A 21,443-nucleotide genomic window follows, 5' to 3' on the forward strand; every position below is an offset into this window, starting at 1 on the left:
TCCTCCATCCTTTGTAGGCTTTCCTTTTTAGCCGTAGGAGGTCTGCTAGGTCCCTAGAGAGCAAGGGGGGCTGCTGTGCCTTCTTGCTGCCTTGCCTCTGTGTTGGAATAGATTTAGCTTGTGCATTGAGGATCGCTTCCTTGAGAAGGAACCACCCTGCTAATGTCTAATGCTTTTAAAAATCAGTTTGAAAAAAATTAATTAAAGCTGTGTTATTTATGTAAGGAGCCAGAACCATTGCACTTCCTGAAGAAATGGTTAAGTGAACTAGTTCCCTCAAGCAACGATTGAGGATATTCTGAACTATAATTGCCATAACCAAGTGAGCTTGTGTTTGTGGCAAACTACATTGTGTCATTCCTCAGCGCTACTGGATGTCTAATTTGTGAGTATTTTCTCCTAGTTGGTTTGACCTGGTTTTCAAGCTTGACTGCTCTCTGTAAAGTGAGTTGGACTCAAATGGCAATAGCTTCAAAACACAAGGGTCATTGGTATTTTAGATAAGTTGATCTCTCAGCATGTTACCTTTCCAAGATCCACATGCACAATGGAGAGCTAGTTTCTGTAGAGCAGATGCAACCTTTAACATTGACTCATTGCATATAGTCCTTGCTGGGTAAAAATAGAACTGATACAGGAAGAAAAGCTATGTTGCAGTGAAATTTTTGGGAAGTTTTACCAATGATTTTCCTCTGAAATCCCAGGACACTTGTACACATGATGGGGGGTTAGTCCCCTAAGTTGAAATCATGTTTCAATTTAGGGACTTCCGTCACCATTACAATCCTTTTTATTTTTTTCCCTGCAGACCCTGCCCACCTCTCATGCAGCCAGAGGACAAGCTGCCAGCCAGCCCAGTTGTGGAGGGCCCCAGTCCTTCCCTCCGCAGCGGCAGCACCCCTGGGGCCACCTGGGTGGGCTGCTAGCAGGCAGGTGCTGCCCAGGGGTGCTGCCATCATGGAGGAAAGGTCCAGAGCCCCACACAGCTCAAGGCCCACCAGCAGCTCACTTTCTGGCTGCAGGAGAGGCAGGCAGGCTCTGCAGGGGGAGGGGGGAGAGAGGAAAAGAATCAGGCCCCTCACCACTATTTTTTTTTCCTCAGCAGAGCCTGCCTGTGTGAGCTGCTGCCAGGCCACACAGCCCCTGAACTACAGAAGAGCCCGGTCCTTCCCTCTGCAGTGGTGGCGCCCCCGGGGCCGCCTGGGCAGAGTGCTAGCTGTGCAGGTGTTGCTCTCAGGCAGCACCCACTGCTTCCAACTCTTCTCCGATCCCACATGGGGAGCAAAGCCCAGCAGGCTTCCAGCATGTGGGCTTAGGGAAGAGTTGGATGTGGTGGGTGCTGCCTGTGACCTGGGGCAGTACCCACCCACCAGCAGCCCACCTGGGCAACCCCAGGGGGCACCACTACTACAGAGGGAAGGACTGGGGCCCCCTCCAGTGCGGGGGCTGCATGGCTTGGCAGCAGCTCATGTGGCAGGCTCCTTTGTGGGGGTGGGGAAGCAGCAAGGGGGAGGCCTCATCCTTTTTTTTCCTCCTGCAGCCAGAGGTTGAGCTGCTGGAGGGCCCCGAGCTGCAGGAGGCCCTGGACCTTCCCTCCATGGTGGTGGCATCCCCTGGGATCATGCAGATGGGTGGCTAGCAGGCAGGTGCTGCCTCAGCTCACAGGCAGCCCCCAGCCCAATCCATCTGTTCCCTGAGCCCAAGCTGGAGCAGCACTTGCTCATTAGCTGCCCACCTGGGCAGCCTTATGGGGCACCGCCACCATGGAAGGAAAGCCTGGGGCCCTCCACAGCTCAGGGGCCTCTCGATCCACCAGCAGCTCGCTCCCTGGCTATGGGAGATGTGGGCAGGCTCCTTGAAAAATGGGGGGAGGAAAGGATCGGGACCCTTTATTGCTCACCTCTTCCCAGGTGGGGAGGTGAGATGTCAAAAGTTGCAGTGTTACAAATAGCTATGTTGCAAAGTAAACTACATACAGATGTGGTTTAGTTTGCAACACAGCAAACTCATTTAAATCATAAAAATTAGAACTTCCTGTTCTGTACATAGATTTGCTTTTTGACTTTGGACAAGTCGCTTAGTCCCAGATACAAATAAGTATAATCCATCTTTATACTGGGGAAAAAAAGAGTAGACATAGGATGAACAGCCCTACCCCATGTAGAGTTAGCCCAGGAAAAATTAAATGTAAAATTCAATTGGTGTAATTTATGCCAGCGCATGCATTATGTTCTCTTCTGTCCCAGAGTATTTATTTAGACAGTGTAATCAGGCTTTTACCAGCTAACCCACTATCTAGTGCTGAGGCTCTGTAATAGTACTTACTACTATAGTTAACCCAGGAGATCAGTTAATCTGTTCACTCTCAACACCAGTGTAATGTGCATCAGCATACAAAACCTGCTGGGCTTTAACCATTTTTGCCTCAGCAAACCATCACCAGAATGGATCTAGCACTGAGCTACTTCAGATGGATGTTGTAAGACAAACCTAACTTATGCTTGTAGAGCACTTTTAAACCCTAGCCAAGTGGGAGCTGGGCACATTCTGAGAGCGATGAGGTTACCGAAAAAGCAAGGCATTAAGGGAACATAATAACAATGTAAGGGGAAACTGTCATCTCAGTCGTCACATATAAAGAGTGCTGGAGAAATGAGAACACAAATAATTTGATGCATTAAATTCCATAGTTACAGTATTCCTGATTTTTAGCAAATATGATATACAGAGTCACATCTGCTATTAACCTCTAAGAAACTCAGCTTTCAAATCCCTACAGTCTAATGTTTGCACTGAGAATAAGATACAGTAGGATCTGTGAAAAGTATGAAGGGAACTTTTTTAATGTAATTAGAAATACAAGGCGTCAAAAATATTCTGACATTCTGTAAATCCTTGCCTCGACTCATAAACTATTGTGTTTGAATTTAGGTCCTCTCACTCTGAGAGAGAAAAAGTAGAGATTGAAAAATAGCAGCAGTAAAGTGCATAAAGGCGTAATTATTCTTATAATGTCAGTTTTCAACAAGTGGGAGCTTTAATTTGAAAAGAGGATCTTTAATTGAGGTATATTAAATAAAGAGGGCTGCCATGAAAAAACATGGAGGCAGTAAGGCCTCTTTCACTTTCCTGGATGAGTACTTACTACTCACACAAAGAATTATCAATATGAGATGAATGGGACAATGGAGGAAATGAGAGGTACACTTAAGATAAGTGGGAAATGATGTAATCAGCCCGTAGGATTTCATATTGAAGAATAATTGTCAGAGAAGTTGTTCAATGGCATTTCTGAAGAACAGGATATTATGGGAAGCAGATGCAATGACTTTGTTGGAACAGGCATAGAGAACAATAACAAATGGTAGAAACTGACTGCAAGGAACTGAGGCTGGAAATCAAACAAATCTTCTTAACCATCAGAACAGACTTTCTGGAGCAGTCTTCCAATAGGAGTAACATTAACACCAGCCCTAATTAGTTTTACAATGAAGCTGATAAGCCTTTTATATAGTTTATTTGCCAAGGGACTGGACTTGAACCAGGAGGTCCCTTGATGTCTTACATCCCCAGAAAAGGGGAGTAGTCAAAAGTCAAAACAACTGCACAGGGAAAGAACCACAGTCACAGCCTAACCAAGTGAGAATTGTGATGTTTCAGTCTGATTCGGTCAAAAGTGAGAAGCAAACAAAATCATGTATTAGACAAAGCTGATACTAAAAACAGCTCTAGTTTTTCTCCTCTTAAGAGGAACTGTACACATTTGATTTAATGTTCAGAACTATGTTAATTGCCTTTAGTCCCAAAGCACCATGTAAATCAATAACCTTAGTACCTCTACAGAACTAAATAGTTTCTTTAGTGCAGCTTTTTAGCAATGCACAAAACTTTTTATATCAAATATTTCTTAGACTGCAAACATATGTCACATTTATCTCAAGATAAACCATCTTATCCTAATACAAAGTATAATCATGCAAACATCCATATTCATTGTTCCAGGATAATTCCTAAACAGAAGTTTTCTGCATAAGAGGTAGGAACGATTTATCCTGGGATAAAAGTACAAAGTACATCTGCACAGTTATCTTAGGACTGCATCTTTGAATCCATGGCAGAGGAGTGGCACTCACTAAACCCTGATTAGAAAGGTAATATGTGTACGTGCCAACTTGAGAAATTTTTGTTCTGGGAAAAACACCGGCACATTTTATCCAGGGATAAATACAAGGCCTTAGACAAATTGTACTAGATATGGGATTAAGATCAAATAGATTTTACAATGCAAATTGAGAAATATTGGGAAAAGTTCCCAAGTACAAAGGGCTAGTACAAACCTGTGTGTTGCTTAAAGCCAAGTTAAGCTTCAAAATAGGGTTTATATGATTTAAGTGGTTGACTGGCCTTTCACTAATCCTCCAAATAGGGTGAATTTCACCATCAGTTATCTTATTAGTTCTGACAGCCGCTCACTACTGATTTCATATATGGTTTAGTAGGAAATGTACACAATACCTTTCATTTCATACTAGCCTCTTGGTTTCTAAACCCATCTGTGTCTGGGAATAGCCTCCGTTAGGGCCTTATTACATGTTGCGCTCTGAGTTGCTCAAATCTTGACTGGTGTTAGTGCCAGTTTGATTTTGAAGCAGTTGCACCTTAAGGCTAAAAACCTCTGACTGATCCCCCCCACTGGCACAGCTGTGATTTGCCATTAGAGGCCTGGCAAGCAGGGGCTGACTAAAAGCTACAGCTGTGAGTTGCCACTACAGGATTGGTGAGCTAGGACAGTCATTTATCCCTGCTCTAGGTGGGGAGGTATGTGGGAGATGGGTTGAAGGAGAGAGTGGGGAACATGAAACTGGGAGGCATAGAGTTAATGGGATGGGGGTGGGTAATGAAATGGGAGCTCTCCCAGCTCCATGCATATTGGAACACACAGCAGCCAGTGAGCCCAATGCCAAGTGCCCATCACCCAGCCCAGTGGGACTTCCCTGTCCAGCCAGGGGCTGGCTGGAGCAGTCCTGCTTGTGGAATCCCCACCCACCTAGGAGCTTGCTGACAGCTGCCCAACATGCAGTCAGCCCCTGGCTCAGTGGGGAAGCAGAGAGCTCTCCAGTCCCAGAAGCTGGGAGCCAAGCAGTGCTGTGGGGAGCTGCAAGCCGTGCAGTGCCAGGTCAGGGGAAGCAGAGAGCAACCCCGTCCCCATGCTGATCAGCTCCTGGCTCCTGTGGGGAGCTGAGCAGCGACCATAAACAGGGAGAAAGAACTCCTCCATCCCCTGCTGGTGTAGCTGACCATTAGCAAATTTGCTCCTGGACAGCATCTACATGAGCAGTACTGTACAATAGCTAATGCGCAATTAATCTACTACTGTATTTACAGGTAGTAAAAAAATGTGCATTAGCCTCATTTACTGTGCAGTAGCTGCTGTGCATGGTTACATGGTGATGCCATAGTGTGCAGTAGATTAGTCTACTGTGCAGTAAACCATCTTGTGTAGAAGCACCCCCAAAGGGTCAGTTCCCAGGACTACTGCTGCAGATGCCCCCTTTTCATTATATTATTGCCAAGAGCTTTGCCATGGCTTCAATCTTTGAATCCTGTAAAGAACATGTCTCTGGTCATTTTGACAGACCTCATAATCACCAGTCTAGAAACACTATTTGTAGCGGTATTCTGTAAAGCATACAGAATAGGAAGGGAATATAAGTAATTGAAGGAATTCAGGCAGGGAGAACTGAGAACCAGTGAACAGGAAGAATAAGATAGGAAAAAAAAAACAACTGCATGAACTAATGCATAAATGTAGGCACAATTTGTGAGGGAATTGGTAACATTTGTCAAAAAGTCAGTATTATTGCGAAAGAGTTTCCAATTTGGGGTTAAATTTACTGAATAGTTTCAACAGAATATTTTCCCAGAAACTTTCTGCTGCTGTTGACACTGCCAGAAACATTTATTCTCCCTCAGTTCTCAGGCCAACATCATTTAGTTCTCCTCCTTCTCTGCCTTTGACCTCATATATGCTTTGATGTCTCCTGTTCATTTCACATGATTTTTGAAAGTCACACTAAACTCTCTCCTTTGACACTTTTCAGGCACTCAAAACAGTAAGTCATCTGCTCAGATAACTTCAACTATTAGCTTTGTCAACTTATAATAAACAGGAATACATAAATCAAAACTCTTGATTCAGAGAAGACAAGGTCTGGCACTGCAGTTATGGCTGTAAAATGGCATTTTGCATAAATTATTTGGAAAATACTTATAAGTAAAGTATTTTGAATAACTTTCACTGAAAATTTCCAGGTTTTGGATTTTAAAAATTAAAACTGATTTTTTGTTGTTTATTTTTACATCAAATACTGCAGAACTCCAAAACACAAAAAATACTTTTGCTAATCCAGGTAATAGGATAAAGATCCATAGTTTGGGTGTAGACCATACTTAACACAATCCAGTCTGTGGATGATTGTTCCACAGTTTCTTGCTTCAGCAATGCAGTGTTCACAGAGGTTAACGTTAGAGGTGCATCAGACCCATATCAGATCAGCACTGATATAAAGAAAATTGACCTTATTGGCAATTGGCTTTTTTGGCTGATGTGGCCAATAATGTCTCCGATAAATGCCCCGTGGATGCACGTAGCCCCAGTGCAGCATGCAGGCCGCCAGGAGAGCAGCTCAGCAGCATGGAGAGCAGCTGGATCTGGCTGGTAAAACTGTTGTAGAGGACGGGGCGGAGAGGGCAGAACAAAGCGCCCATGGTGAGGGAGGGAATGGGGCTAGGGCAGGGGCAGCGGCAAGTGCTGCCCAGCCCAGCTGGGGTGGGGCATGGGATGGAGCTGTGAGCAGCTCAACTGAGGGGGCTCCCTCAACTATGTGCACTCCGGAAGGGCATGGGGGGAGTGTGCAGACGCCCCCCCTACACCTCCAGACAAGCCACAGTTCTGTCCCATGCCCTGTCCTGCCCCGGCTGTGCAGCACCTAACCCTGCATCAGCCCCACTCCCTCCCTCACCATGGAGCCTCCATCTGCCCCCTCCACACACTCCCTTCCCCCACAACAGACTTACCAGCTTGGCCCTGCTCTCCAAGCTGTGGGGCCACATATCGGCAACTGGATTAATATCAGCCAATATAGCTCGTTAAAAATTGCCCATCAGTATAAACCCCAAAAATCTCTATCAGTGCATGCCTTGTTAAAGTGTTCTGCCATGGAGGTCCTTGGCTGGGTGTATGGCTGCTAGGGTTGGGGTCCACGGGTGTGTGTCTGAGCATGGGGATTTTTCTGGGCTCACTGTTGGCATATATGATGGGGTGCTTCATGACTAGGGATTGCCCATAGCACCCTCCCACACTCTGCTTGAGGTTGGCCCACTGGTCAGCCAGGAAAGGAAGATGTGTGGGCCAAGACAGCAAATTGGTTAAGACTGTGCAGGGTAGTTCAGTAAGATGAATGTATGCCTGGAATAATAAATTATTATCTTGATCTAGGTTCTGGCTGCCCGATGACTTTTCTGCCCTCTGCATTTAGTATTAACCAGGTAAAATGGTTAAACAGTTATAGGATAAGTTCTGTCCCACTGGGACAGCTCACTTGAACAAGCAAATGTGTGTATCAAGCACAAAAATATCAGTAGGGTTGCCATCAGTTTATACTGTGTCTTGTCCCACTCTTCTTCACTTGTTGTTTGTTCTCTTTGTGAAGAAGATTCCAGTAGTAGTGTCAGGGTCTGGCCAATCATTCATTTGGAATGGTTTCAAAAGGGGATGGACAGCTGCAACAGCTGTTATACTCTAATTGTGCACAAGCCTGTAGGTATCCAAGTGGGCTAAATCACCACATCTTTAACCAGGTTCAAAATTACACTGGTTTTTGCTCCTTTTTTATTGTTTCATGTAACTGTCACAGTGCCACAGCGTTTGCAGCTGAGTTCTGAGCAGCAGCTCTCCTTCCCCTATTGAAACCTTTACAAGTATATGTTTCTGTGTACCCAGAGGCAGATCCAGCTGGGGGGAAATGGTGCAGTTGCACCTCCCTTTGATTCCTGCTTCACCCAAAGTCTAAAATTTACTGCCTGGAAGTAGCAGCATCTTTTCTATTTAGATAGCAATGAGGGAGTCACCTTGACTTCATGGCCCATTATAATCTATCTGCTTCCTTCTAAACTTTTTATTCCACCAGTATTAACCACCCTCTCTCTTTTAATGCTTTCAGTAATCAAACTGGCCTTTCTTCTGCAATTCTGCCATCTGTAGCTGCTCCTGGTTAATGTAGCTCATATTTCAAAGCTTTGAAGACTGTTTTTAACTCTAGCTAGAAACATTAACTCAGGTGTGGAAGTGTTAACTCACGTGAACATTAACTCACATATGGAAATAAGTTTCAGTGAAACATTGGAAGCACAATCAAGATGCTCAGAAGGCTAGATTTTGTTTTATGAAAAAAAGAGTTGTACCTTTAATTCCAATGACTACAGGACTAATAAAACAACCTAGTTTGTTTATTTTTGCCTGGTTTGTTGTGCTTCTTATACATAATATATGATATAGTGAATTCTTGCACATTCCAGTAAAGTTTTTTCTTTTGCTTCAATATTAAACTGAATGATATAGAACCCTAATACTAGGAGCATTACTAATATATTTTTTTAACTGGAGAAAAATATGTGTTGTGTTATGTGATTATGTGCTTTTCAAAATCTGAGATCCACCCATGTCCATGCCCATTGTATGTTGGTATCCAAATATCATAATGGTAGGAATATAGTGATTCTGTATTCAGAAACTCTAGCCACAATTCCAGGGGAACTCTGCTTTCAAAAAGTAATTGGCGTTGAAAGACTTAACACTGAACATTTTATATAATCAGTAGTAGGGCTATGTGAAGCTTTGGTTGCTGATTCGATTTGGCCCAATTCGGTGGCTGAATCTCCAAATCCTAATCAAATCAGGAGACCCTTTAATCTGTCTGAATCAAATCAGAACCCTCCAAATCAATTCAGAGAGATTCGGAAAGATTCAATGATTTGGCCGTAGACACAGCTTTAAATGTTTTTTTCTACATACCTCAAGGTACCAGGTGGCTCATGAATGCTGTAATGGTGAGGCATATGGCGCATCACACAGGCACGTGGTGAGGATCTGCAGCATGCTCCGCAGCAGACCCGGAAGTGAACCAGAAGCACTTCCGGTCTACTTCCAGGGCCACTGGGGAGCGTGCAGGGTGCCCCCCTTCTGGCTCCCCCAGCTCAGTGACTGGTTCCTCCTGGGTCTGGGGGGGCACGTGCCCCCATGGCCGATTGCCAAGCCAGGCCAGTGCAGGGGAGTACTTCTGGTCCATTTCCAGGTTCACCACCAAGCACGTGGACCCCCACCCCCCCACACTCCTGTGGGACGCTCCATTCATCCCACCATTACAGCATTCATGAGCTGTTCCTGGTACCTAGAAGTATGTAGAAAAAACATTCAAAGCTGTGTCTGTGGTTGAATTGCTCATTCTGCAAATCAGCATCAAATCTTTAGGTTCTGATTTGGGCTGAATCAAATTGGGATAGTGATCTGAATCAACAAATTGAATCACTGTCCCCGATTCGAGCCAAATTTTAATTGAATATGGCCCTGTAACAGGTTGCTCTCCACAGCAGCATCTTTTCGCTTGCTATTTGTGACCTATGAGGGGCGCCCTTGAAGTCCCTTAATGTTTCTCATGTCCCACTTTTACTCGTCTGCCACATCTTGATGGAAATATTATACAGATATTCTTGTAAGTGGGAGGCTGCCTATTGTATTTTTATGTTGGGTTCTCAGCCACCACGAGCCTTGACCCCCGTCTTTCTCTAGCTAGGCCTCTCAGTCTAAACCCACCAGATAGGGTTTGACTCTGAGGCTTTAGCACCTTGATCTTAGAGCTCATGGCCCCCCTTTTTGCCTCTAATATGGAGCCTTGACTCTCTGGCCTAGAGGTTTCTCCACTGGCCCCACAGTCAAGGGGCAACAAGTTCAGAGCTGGGCAGTGGTCTTGAACCCTCACTGTCCAGCATGCAGCTGCCTACCTGGTGCACTAGGCCACCTTGGCCTTTTATGACTGTGCCTAAGGTCCTAATGAGGCCTTCTCTACCCCTACAGCCTCATCCACAAACTACCGGTTTATCAATCAACCAAAGTATGTATATATATATAGAGAGAGAGAGAGAGAGAGAGAGAGAGAGTCAGTCAGTTAGTGGGTTCTAACCATAACAAAAAAATAGAAATTGAAGAAGGCAGCAATGCCAGCTTACATTTTCTTCATGGCTTGGTGCTTCTGCTCCCCCACTGCCTCTAACGCTCCTCCCGGTGATGCTGCCCCTGCTTTTCTAAGGATCAGCAGAAGTTCCCTCCTTACAGCAGTCAGACCAGCGGCCAAGGCTGTCTGGAGAGCTCCCCCGCACAACTTCTTTCCCCTTCAGCCACTGCCCCTTTACTGCCATCAAGCCCAGGGTTTTATAGTTCTGGCATGCCCCATCCAGTCACCTGGCTAGCTGGCCAGGCCCAACTTCTAACCCCTTCCCTGCCAGCAGGCTGTGCCCGGAAAGTTCTGGTCTTAAAGGGACTGACTTGCCTTCTGGTAACAGGGATAGAGTTCCCTGTTACAGGCCCATTTCTCACACTCCTAGTCAGTAGATGTCTGAATTAGCATTTTTTGTAGATAAATGAGAGTACATGTATATGAGACTGTTGGGTGAGATTTGAGAGATATGGAGTGAGGTGTCATCAGTGTGACACTCATCTCTTTCCCTGTCTTTCATCTAACCTAGGCCCTACAGTCTCAGTCTTTCCCCATACCTAACTGCAGTACAGGACTGGACGCAAATGAATCAACTGAAGGTGAATCCAGACAAGATGGAGGTGATGGTAGTGGGAAGTTTGCATGACCTGGAGCATTTACCATTGATGGGATTCAGCCTTCTCTTGCCAGGCAGGTTCACAGCCTTCAGGTGCTCCTGAATCCTCCACTGTACCTAGATCTTCAAGTGGCAGCAGTGGCTAGGACCACCTTTCACCAAGTCCATCTGGTGAAAAGAGGGCTGCATCCCTCTCTTTCTGATGTGAATCTGGAACCTTCATCCATATCTCTGTAACCTTGGGGATAGACTATTTCAGTGCTCTCTACATAGGGCTGCCCTTGAAGACTGCCCAGAAGCTGCAGCCAGCATGGAATATGTCAGCCCACCTTCTTACTGGGTGGGTCACCAGGAGCACATAATATCAGTGCCCCAGAGACTGCACTGGCTCCCAATAGCCTTTCAGGTGGAATTCAGTGAGCTTCTTTAGACCCACAAGGCCATAACAATCTGGGTCATATGTACCCTAAGGACTGCCTTCTCTCTTATGCCCCATCTCGATCCATAAGGTCAGCAAAGAGCAACCTCCTCAAGCAGCACAAGTACACTAATTCTACTTGGTGAAAACACATGTGAGGTTGTTCTCAGGGGTTGCTCCTCAGCTCCAGAACTCCCTCCCACCAAAGCCCCAGTCTGTACACCTTTCAGAAATGCTGTAAGCCCTTTCTATTTGGACAGGCATGTAGCAAGCCAGTCTAAGATGGCTCTTCTCCCTCAGGAGGGGAGGAGAGTTGTTTTATATTCTATTTTAATACTCTTATTGCCTTTATTAGTTATATTATTCTCTTGATTTTTTTTCTCTTGTACATTCTCTTGTTTTATATGCTATTTGTTCTCTTACTATAATCCACCCTAAGTCTTTGTGGGGAAAGATGGCATATACATCCAAGAAATAAAGATTAAGGCCTAAACTACTATTATTATCCAACTCAGTGAATCAACAACCCATCAGATATCATAATCACAGGAATGATCTTTAAATAAATGCTTTCACTCTATAGTAATTGATGAGGTTGATGAGGGAAGGGAGCAGCAAACAAGAAAAGAACCCATAAGAAAAAAGTGGTCACAAAAGCTAATCCAGGTAATGGGATAAGAATCCATAGTCCCTGTTTAAACCATACTTAACATAATGCAGTCTGTTAATGATTCTTGTTCCACAATTTCCTGGGTTTTTTTAATGTTTTTGCCTAAGAACAAGAGTCCTGAGGTCAGCTATAGAATGTCCAGGGAGGTTAAAATGTTCTGCCATGGGCCTTTGTTTCTTTCTGTAACAGGTATCAGTTAATATTCATTCATTGTTACCTGTAGAGATCTGTCTGATGTAGGCATCATGCAGTGCCTTGACCATATTGACCCCATTGTCAGTGACCATGAACCCATGGGTAAGCTCACCCTGCCCAACAAGCCACCCCTGCACCATGTGGTTCATGGCCACCATGATCTCTGTTGCTGTGTGGGACCCATCCATCACCTCTGCTTGAAGGAGAGCACACTGATGCCTTGACTGATTGCACCAGTGCCCTGTGAGGGAGAGATAAGCGTGTTCTCCACCCCGGCTGCTCCAGATGTCTGAGGTGAAGTGCAAGGCTACCTGTGGACTTGCCTTCCACAGCTCCTCCCTAAAGTACTCCCTGCACGCCTCATACAGGGAGGGCACCATCATCCTGCTAAAGGTGGTGAATGCAGACACTTGGTATGATGGGGCCACAAGTGCTATGAGCTGCTTAAACCCTAGCTCCTCAACAAAGGAGAAGGGCTGGCTATCCAAAGCAAGCATCTCCCCAGTGATCTGGGTGACCTCGCTTACCTTCAGAACGTGCCCCCCCTTTGTCTCCACCTTTCCTCCACTGGTCCAGAGTGGCCTGCCTCTGCTTCTTGGGGATGGGGGTTTTAGGTTGAGAAGGGGACTCCTTTTTGGGCATGTTCCCACTGGTGCCAGGCTGAGGAGGAACAAGAGCAAGGGGGTGCTGCTTCCTGAGATGCAGGAGCATTGCTGTGATGGCAAAGTGTCTCACGTCCTTGCCCTGGCTGATCTGCCTTCAGCAGTGCTGCCAGGTAGCATACCTGGGATCATCTGCCACCTCAAAATGCTCCCACACTATACTACTCACCCGCTTCTGGGTTGAGGGTGGGGATCCTGCCTTATCCCCCTCCTTACCAGGCAGAGACACAACAACAGGAGGAGCTGAGCCACCTGCCCCCACAACCTGCTCTGAAGTGCCTTCCAGAGAAGGAGACCTGCCTCTAAGATAACTTCGTGGAGCACAAGCTCAGCTTCCCCCTCCTTCCCCAGAATTTCCTTTGCTGTGGCCCTCCGCTCCTCCTGTGGCACTATATGGTTCATGCTGGGAACTGAAATTGGGGTGGAGAATGTCATTCTGCTGCTGGTTAGTGGTGGTGGTGCAGCTGCAGGCACTACTACCACCTCTTTGCTCCCACTAGCAGCAAAAGACTCATCACTGCCAGGGAAGAGGGTGCATGTACGTTTGGGGTGGGAGGAACTTGCAACTCTCCCCTGCCCGCTCTCCCTTCTCTGCCAAAAGACTTAGTACCTGCCTTTCCAGCATGCTTCATAATGCCTTGAAGCCTTTCAGATACTGCTGCTCCAAGAGAGACACAGCTCACGAAAGGCACAGATCGCTTCAGACACAGCTTTATATGTTGTTTCTATGTCCCTCCCCCAGAATACTGTGGTTGGAAGGGAACTCAGAGAAAGATCACAGTCACTGGCCAGCTATAGATGTCAATATCAGACCAGTCTTTCCCCCCCCCAGCCTTTTCCATACATGAAAATTCACCCCTTAAGCATTCCCTCTAAGCAGTGCATTCATGCCACACTGCCAGGCGTGCCTGGATGGCACCACACAACTTACAGAGAACGCTGCACCCCCATCCCCCTCCCTCTTCTCGGTTTCTTTTTCTGCAAGCCTTCCAAATCTCCAAATCTCTCCTAATCAATTCAGAGGCTTCCAATTCGATTCAGACCTTTTAATGGGTCTCCCAATTCAATTCGGATTTGGAGATTCAGCTGCCGAATCAGGCCGAATCTCCTCCAAATCAAATCAGCTACTGAAGCTTTGCACAGCCCTAGTATTTGGTGCACTGAATTAGTATACGACATTTTGGAATAGATCTGTGAATGATCCGTGGATCCTGATGGCTTTCTTGTGTGGAGTGTTGATTGTTCTAGCAGTAGATAGCTAACCTCTGCATTTCATAGGTGGTAACAACACTACTTGGGAACACTGTTTTACAGAATATTTTGTTCCATCTGCTACTTAGTTCTGTTTACCTGACAGAAGCCTGAGAAAGGGTGCTTTGATATCCACAAGTTTGCCTATGGCTGTCTTAATCATGCAGTTTGTCCATTAAAACAGTATTTCTTTCCTTCAAAACTTTTGTGTTTTCAGCATAAATATAAACTTTTTTTTACAAATGAAGAATTTTCATAAAACACTGCTTCATCCAAACCCATTTTAGAGTGAAAAAGACTTTGTTTGTTTAACAAATATGAAATCAGCTCTTCAAAAACCAATTAAGATTTTGTGTGTTATAAAATAGGGTAATTCTATTAACTTTATAAGATAAAACAGCTCTTTTAAAGGTGGTCATAATTCAGGAATTTCATTCTGTGGGAAATGCCAATATTTCAAATTTTTCCTTTATCCCATATTAGAATAAAAAGCCAAAATCATGACATTTACAGAAAAATTAAATTTCTGGAAAAAAATACTTGTGAACGTTAAAATGACCATATTAAAGAATTTATGTTCAATAAGGCTGAAATGCTCTGTTTCAACTTTAGTTCAACTTAAAAAAACTTTAATAAACCAATGTAAAACTCAAAAAGAAGTATTTTAGAGTTGAAAATGCTGAGAAAAATTATAGTTCCTGAAAAACATTTTGACTTCACTGACTCAGCATTTTAAAACAGAAAACTCTTTCACTGAAAAATGTCCATCTAATTCTGATGTATATATAATGTTAAACTTTATATATAACAGTATGCATTGTAACTTTAAGAAAATGTAAACCTTCTCAAATTCCAGTTAGCTTGTTTTTTTATCATGTGGGATTAGATGTGTGCCAGTGCTTAGAAATTAAAGTAGAAGTGTTTGTTTTACAGTGATTACTAACGTGTCCTTAATAATCAACTGCTATGTGGATTTATCCAAAACAGTGAAAACTCTTTAAAATAACTATACAGTAGAACCTCATTAATTCATGTATTGAATTTTGTGAGTAAAGGGTAGATCTACATTGTTCTCATAGGTGCCTCCATTTAGGTGAGCAACAGCTAAACAGTGTGTGTTTTACTCCAGAAAGGCAAACCAAAATGACAGAATTAGGTATGGAGGATCCCTATTCCATCAATGGAGTTATCTCTGTACTTCTGTTACCTCAGTATCCAGAGCACCCCAAAAGGAAATGCCTTTTTTCTCTGCAACAGAACCATTCAGTTCAGTGGAAAGTGCAGCATCCTTCAGTCTTAGACATGTCCAGTGGAGATGCCCAGTCCATGCTCCCAGGATGTTCTTGCTAGTTAAAATGAATAAACAACACTGGCACAGGGACCTGAACCTCCCCAGACTAGCCCCAGCCCATGGGAGTGTCCTCATCACTGAGCTGAAGTCATGCTCCCACTTGCTTTCAGTCTTTCTGGCCTTTTCGCCCCATGAAACTGGCACTTGTCTTGAACCTGCCTTAGTAGCCCAGGTTCAACAGGAAAAGTGTTCCTCAGCCTCATAGTTAGGGCACTCTCAGCAACAGAAGTGGTTTCAAATCACTTCAGGAATCCAGGTCACCCACATCCTGTGTGTGTGCTTTAACAACTAGGTTATTGGACAAAAAGTGAGCACCAACACTATGTTTGACAAAGAAAGATACTGAGTGCTGCTCTTTACAATGAGTACAGTTAATGACAGTCAACTCTTAGGCATGCACTGTAGCTACCTAGCAGATTGGGATCTAAGATGGATGTTGGGCATCTCTCATTTGGATCACAGCAAAGCTGAGGCAGATGTTTTGGTGTTTTGCTCTGAATACCTTTTGAGATTATTCAAAAACATCAGCCTAGGCATCTAGTGATTTTTTTTTTAGGACAAAATGGATGTGCCTGTTGAATGTAGGCACTTAAGTGGTTTGGGAGCCTCAGAAGAATTTTTTTTATGACTTAGTCACCTAAATTCTATTTACCAGGGTGCCCCTAGGAGTAACTAGGAATAATGGGTGCAAACTGTGGAGAGTAGATTCAGGTTAGACATTAAGAAGAAATTTTTCACAGTAAGGGTGGCCAGAATCTGGAATGGGCTGCTAAGAGTGGTGGTGCTATCACTTAACTTAGAGGTGTTCAAGAGGAGGCTAGATAGGCACCTGGCTGGAGTCATCTGACCTCAGTCCTTTTCCTGCCTGGGGCAGGGGGTCGGACACAATGATCCTTCAGGGCCCCTTCTGACTCTACAATCTATGAATCTACCAAAGTCCTATCTAGGCACATATAAAAGTGATTTGAATCTGGTTCTAAGTTACCAAAACCAATAACAAGACAAAGATAAGGGAAAGTGTCACATAACATTTTATATTGTTGATTCTAGGATTGTTTTATTCATTATAATATATACTACTATATAATACAGTACATTTTGTAAAAATAATGAAACACCAATAATAAGAGATCTTGTGTCATTGAACGATAGGGAGATGGTAACAATTTCTTGTGGGAATTTAAAAGGATGTATTTACAGCAGTTGGATTACAGAGGTTCTACTGTTTTTTCAGTGAATCCAATTCAGATCTTATTAATTCTTTACTACATCTTCTATTTTTTTCTAGGTCTTACTGCTGCAGCATCCCTTGTATCCCTGGCTTGGGCTTTGGCTTCCTATCAAAAAGCCCTGCGTGACTCCCGTGATGACAAGAAACCCATCAGTTACATGGCTGTTATAATTCAGTTTTGCTGGCATTTCTTCACAATTGCAGCCAGGGTCATTACTTTTGCTCTGTTTGCCTCAGTTTTCCAGCTATACTTTGGGATCTTCATCGTCCTCCACTGGTGTATCATGACCTTTTGGATCGTCCATTGTGAGACAGAATTCTGCATCACCAAATGGGAAGAGATAGTGTTTGACATGGTTGTTGGAATAATCTATATCTTTAGCTGGTTCAATGTCAAGGAAGGAAGGACACGCTGCAGGCTTTTCATTTATTATTTTGTGATCCTTTTGGAAAACACCGCCTTGAGTGCTCTCTGGTATCGGTACAAAGTCCCACCAATTTCTGATGCATTCGCCATACCAGCACTGTGTGTGGTGTTCAGCAGCTTTTTAACAGGCATTGTTTTTATGCTGATGTACTATGCCTTCTTTCATCCCAATGGACCAAGATTTGGGCAGTCACCAAGCTGTGCTTGTGAGGACCCTGTAGCTGCCTTCACTCTGCCCCCAGAAGTGGCAACAAACACTCTAAGGTCTATCTCTAACAATCGGAGTGTCACAAGTGACCGGGACCAGAAGTTTGCAGAGAGGGATGGGTGTGTGCCTGTCTTTCAGGTGAGGCCCACTGCACCTTCTACGCCTTCCTCCCGGCCACCAAGGATTGAAGAATCAGTCATTAAAATTGATCTCTTCAGAAACAGGTACCCAGCATGGGAAAGACATGTATTGGACAGAAGCCTAAGAAAAGCTATCTTAGCATTTGAATGTTCCCCTGCTCCTCCACGGCTACAATATAAAGATGATGCCCTTATCCAGGAGCGCTTGGAATATGAAACCACATTATAAAAAAAAAAGGTGAAGACTTGAAGAAGTTACTACGTTACAGTCCAAGTTAAGGGTTGACAGTAGGGCTGTGGCAATAACTAAACTGCATAGTTCAATAGAGAAACAAGCAGTAGTGTTCTTAGTCTGGCTATCATCATGATTATCATTTGATCCACAGTATGCAGTCCCTCTGCAGTACACTGATAAAGCAGCCTCACCTGAGACTCTCAGAAAAACTAATTACTTCAACAGGGATATAAACCCCGGGGCCATGACTCCTTGCTGCTATGAAACTCAACTGCACTGTACTTGCAATCAAAACAACAGGAAGGTTCTGATGAAAGCTTTCAACATTGACCAGTAGTGCATTTTATTTTAGAAATGAATTATTGATATTTGCATATTCATTGACAAATGAAAAAACCTTGGCAAAATAGCTTAGTTGTACCATATAATGTTGCTGTTATGAGAACTGATTTCTGCAAAAATGACAGGGGTATAATCCTCAACTCTCCAGCAGATAAACTATTCAGTTTAGAACAGATTTGCAAAATAGTTCTGAATCAAAAAGTACATCATCATGTTTGCAAACCAGTCAATGCAAAATAAGCTTAATTTCAATGAAATGGGGCATAAGCATTAGCACCAATCAAACTGTTAGTTTTCTATTGAATTCAAGATTCGTTTTAATTAAAATTTCAGTTGAAGTTTCTTTTGACAGAAATCCTATGCAGCTCACTTCTGCTTTTCAGGAGAAACAATGAGCTCTATCACTTAGTGATGTAATTAAATGATAATCATGATTCAGTATTCAATTTGCAAAAAAAATATAAAAAGAAAAAGAAAGAACAAGGTTTCATAGGTTTCGTACTCTAGACCTTTGGAGGACCACATTCAGATTTTAAGAGGAAACATCAGGAAATGAACATACTAATTTAAATCTGTTTCAGGACTCAGAATGCATGGCTCTGTGTGTGAATGTATGCAGGTATGATCAGAGACTGTGACATGCCATACCCTTCTAGTGCCAAACATTGTATGTCTACAAGATTGATATTATTGCCTGAGGGACAGAAAAGAGTGGCATGAGCCCTTCAAGAGCAGGAAGCAGAAAAGAACAATCAAGTTATCCACGTGTACAGACAGCTCTGTTTTTACCCCATCCAAGGTGAAAGTGATGTCTTTTTAGAGGCTTTCAGCCACCTGTTAGTAAGTATATTCAGTAAAATACAATAAAACCAAGCTGTGTGGAAGACCTTCTTGAATTTGTTCAAGACTTGTTTCCATATCTATCTAAAATTACATTGAATCACTTGTAAAAGAGTGTTTTTGCTGCAAGCTTTTGGGTTTTAAATACCTCCCTAAGTCAAGTCAACCGTAACCTTCTTTATGTTAAAAGTATCCCCGATGGTGCTTTCAGATGCATTAAAGGTGCAAGTCAAAATTTGATAGTATTTTTTTTAAAGCTGGTGCAGAGTGAATAACTCATGGATTATTTCAATATTTTTGTAAAATAACAATGTGGTATACAATGGTGTTAGTTACTTTTTATAAACTTCAAATCTTTTAATACATCACATTCTCTTTAATAACTTCGATTTTAAGAATTGATCCATGAATTATATCAACTAACTTCTGCAGGTTGATATAAACATGATTTTCATACTTTATGATTTATTTTGCAGTGTAATGTCATATGAAAGCCAACATGGGTACTTTTCGACTATTCTAGAGTAAGTGAATCCTGTTTCAAGTGTAGGTGGTTTGTAAAGACACCAAAGGTTTTCCATAAGAAACAACTCAATATAAATATTTCCATCCATTTTAGGAGAGTGAAACAGAACTGGAGATTTGCTGTTTTAAGCGACATTGTCAGGAGGGAGAAGAGTTGGTGATTTGGTATTTTAACCTTCATGTCCAGTGTAGTCACTGCTGTATATGCTGCTGGAAAAGTTCAGTTGTTCCTTTTATTATATTTGTAATATATGAAATAGCAGAGGTTACACAGCACATGTTTCTTTGTGTGGCATTCAGTTAGCCATTTTTAATGTTGCTGTTTTTTTTAATTGGTGAAATGTTTGATGCCTGCTTACTTTGCTGGGGCAAGATCCTTAAAATAAACTGTTTGTGAAAGTGCAGGAACTGACAGACCAGAAAAATTGTAGCTATCATCCAAACATGAAGATTTTCTTGTGTACTTATAAATAAAGGCAAACAGTTACATGCAATTTTAATTAAAATAAAAAATTGAACATGGAATTTTGTATGAAGAGCTTGACCACTTTCCATAGTGGTTCAGTTGACTATTCATTAATCTTATATTGTCAGAAAGTACACGACTGCTGCAGTCAGTTAAAAAGAATTTGGGAGTGAAGCTCCTAATTTGTCTAATCAAATTCAGTAGTGTTTTCATTCTATAAGCAAATACACGATTACTATAAGAAAGAAGTAGACTTTATTTCTTTAGATAAAATAATCCCATTTCTGTCTTATTTGAAACATCAGTTTTCTTGAAAAGTGTTCTAGCAGTACACTTCTGCTCAAACAATTTAAAATTATACCACACGGGGAAAAATCAATGGGCAGTGCTTTTCTAAGTCTTGGTTTGAGTGGTGACTTACAGGATCATTTTGTTTAAAAAGACCATTTTCAAGGCCAAAATTTGACTTGCATTGCAAGGTTTTTGAGTTAAACTGGTTTTGGGAATATATGGGTGCTATTTTATGCTTTTTTCCACTTCCTACAACTAAATTTCTCTATTCTCCCATAATTTTTTCTACTTTATAGATATCATTAAAAAAACACAACATTTTAAAAAATAAGTTATTGTAGGTCCTAATATAAATAATTATATGCATGCTATTAAAAAAGGTAGTCCATATATACAGCTTATTTCTATAGTTAACTCAAGTTGGATATAGGGAAAAAGAAGTATTTTATAGTAAGTCAAATTTTGGTCCCAAAGTAATTTATCCATCATGTGCTTGCATCCAAGTCCTGAAAATGAAGGTGGCCAAAAACCTTTGATTCACAAGTGTCAGACCCCAGAGAAAGAGCAGGGTCCTTATGGGTGTATCTACACATCGCTGTACACGAACATTGCAACAGTGCTGTGCTTCACTACTTCCTTTTGGAAGTACTAAAGCCCGCACTGCACCGTGTGCACAGTGCACGGTTAGTTTTCACTGCTACTTTGCCATAGCAGCGCGCTAAAACAGGGAAGTGTGCCACTACACAGCCACATGCCAATCATGTGTACACTCATGTGCTAGCTACAGCAATGTAGGGTGATGTGTAGATGCATCCTATGTGTTCTAGCCCCAATAGCTGAGTGGTGAGGGCACTTGTCTAGCAAAGCTTAACAGCAAAGATTTAAGGCTCCCCCTCACCTAAAGATCTTGCTAACTTCCCAGCACAGTGTTCTAACCCCCACACACAGGGCAGGTATTCTCAAACCCTCCTCTTAAGTTTGGGCAGCCAAGACAGGAAGATATGTGGGGCTAAGAGGAAGAGAAAAGGCTTGATTGCATATGGCTTAATAAGATGGTGATCCCTCTTGATGGGATATGGCCAGAGGCTATAACTTGGACCCTTGCTTTCAGCATGGCAGAAACTCTCCTCCATCCACTTTATCCACTGAATAGTGCGTAGAACAGGGGTGGGCAAAATGCAGCCCGGGGGCCAGATGCGGCCCACCAGGCCACTCTATCCGGCCCACAGGGCCCCTAAAAAATTTAGAAAATTAATATTTGTCTGCCCCTTGATGCCTGTCATGCAGCCCTCTATGGCTTGTCA

General features: G+C 43.1%; 1 protein-coding gene across 1 annotated transcript in view; it reads left to right on the forward strand.

The window, feature by feature from the left end:
• Window positions 1–20,999, forward strand: part of XKR4 (XK related 4) — a 116,161-nt gene extending 95,162 nt beyond the window's left edge. The window contains exon 2 of the mRNA XM_019548139.1: window positions 16,723–20,999. Within this exon, the coding sequence (XP_019403684.1) occupies window positions 16,723–17,669 (947 nt within the window). The 3' untranslated portion in view covers window positions 17,670–20,999. The remainder of the gene's footprint in view (window positions 1–16,722) is intronic.
• The last annotated feature ends 444 nt before the right edge of the window (window positions 21,000–21,443 follow it).

This window comes from Crocodylus porosus, unplaced genomic scaffold (assembly GCF_001723895.1).
Source record: "Crocodylus porosus isolate Cpor-Errol unplaced genomic scaffold, CroPor_comp1, whole genome shotgun sequence".
Classification (NCBI taxonomy): Eukaryota; Metazoa; Chordata; order Crocodylia; family Crocodylidae; genus Crocodylus; species Crocodylus porosus.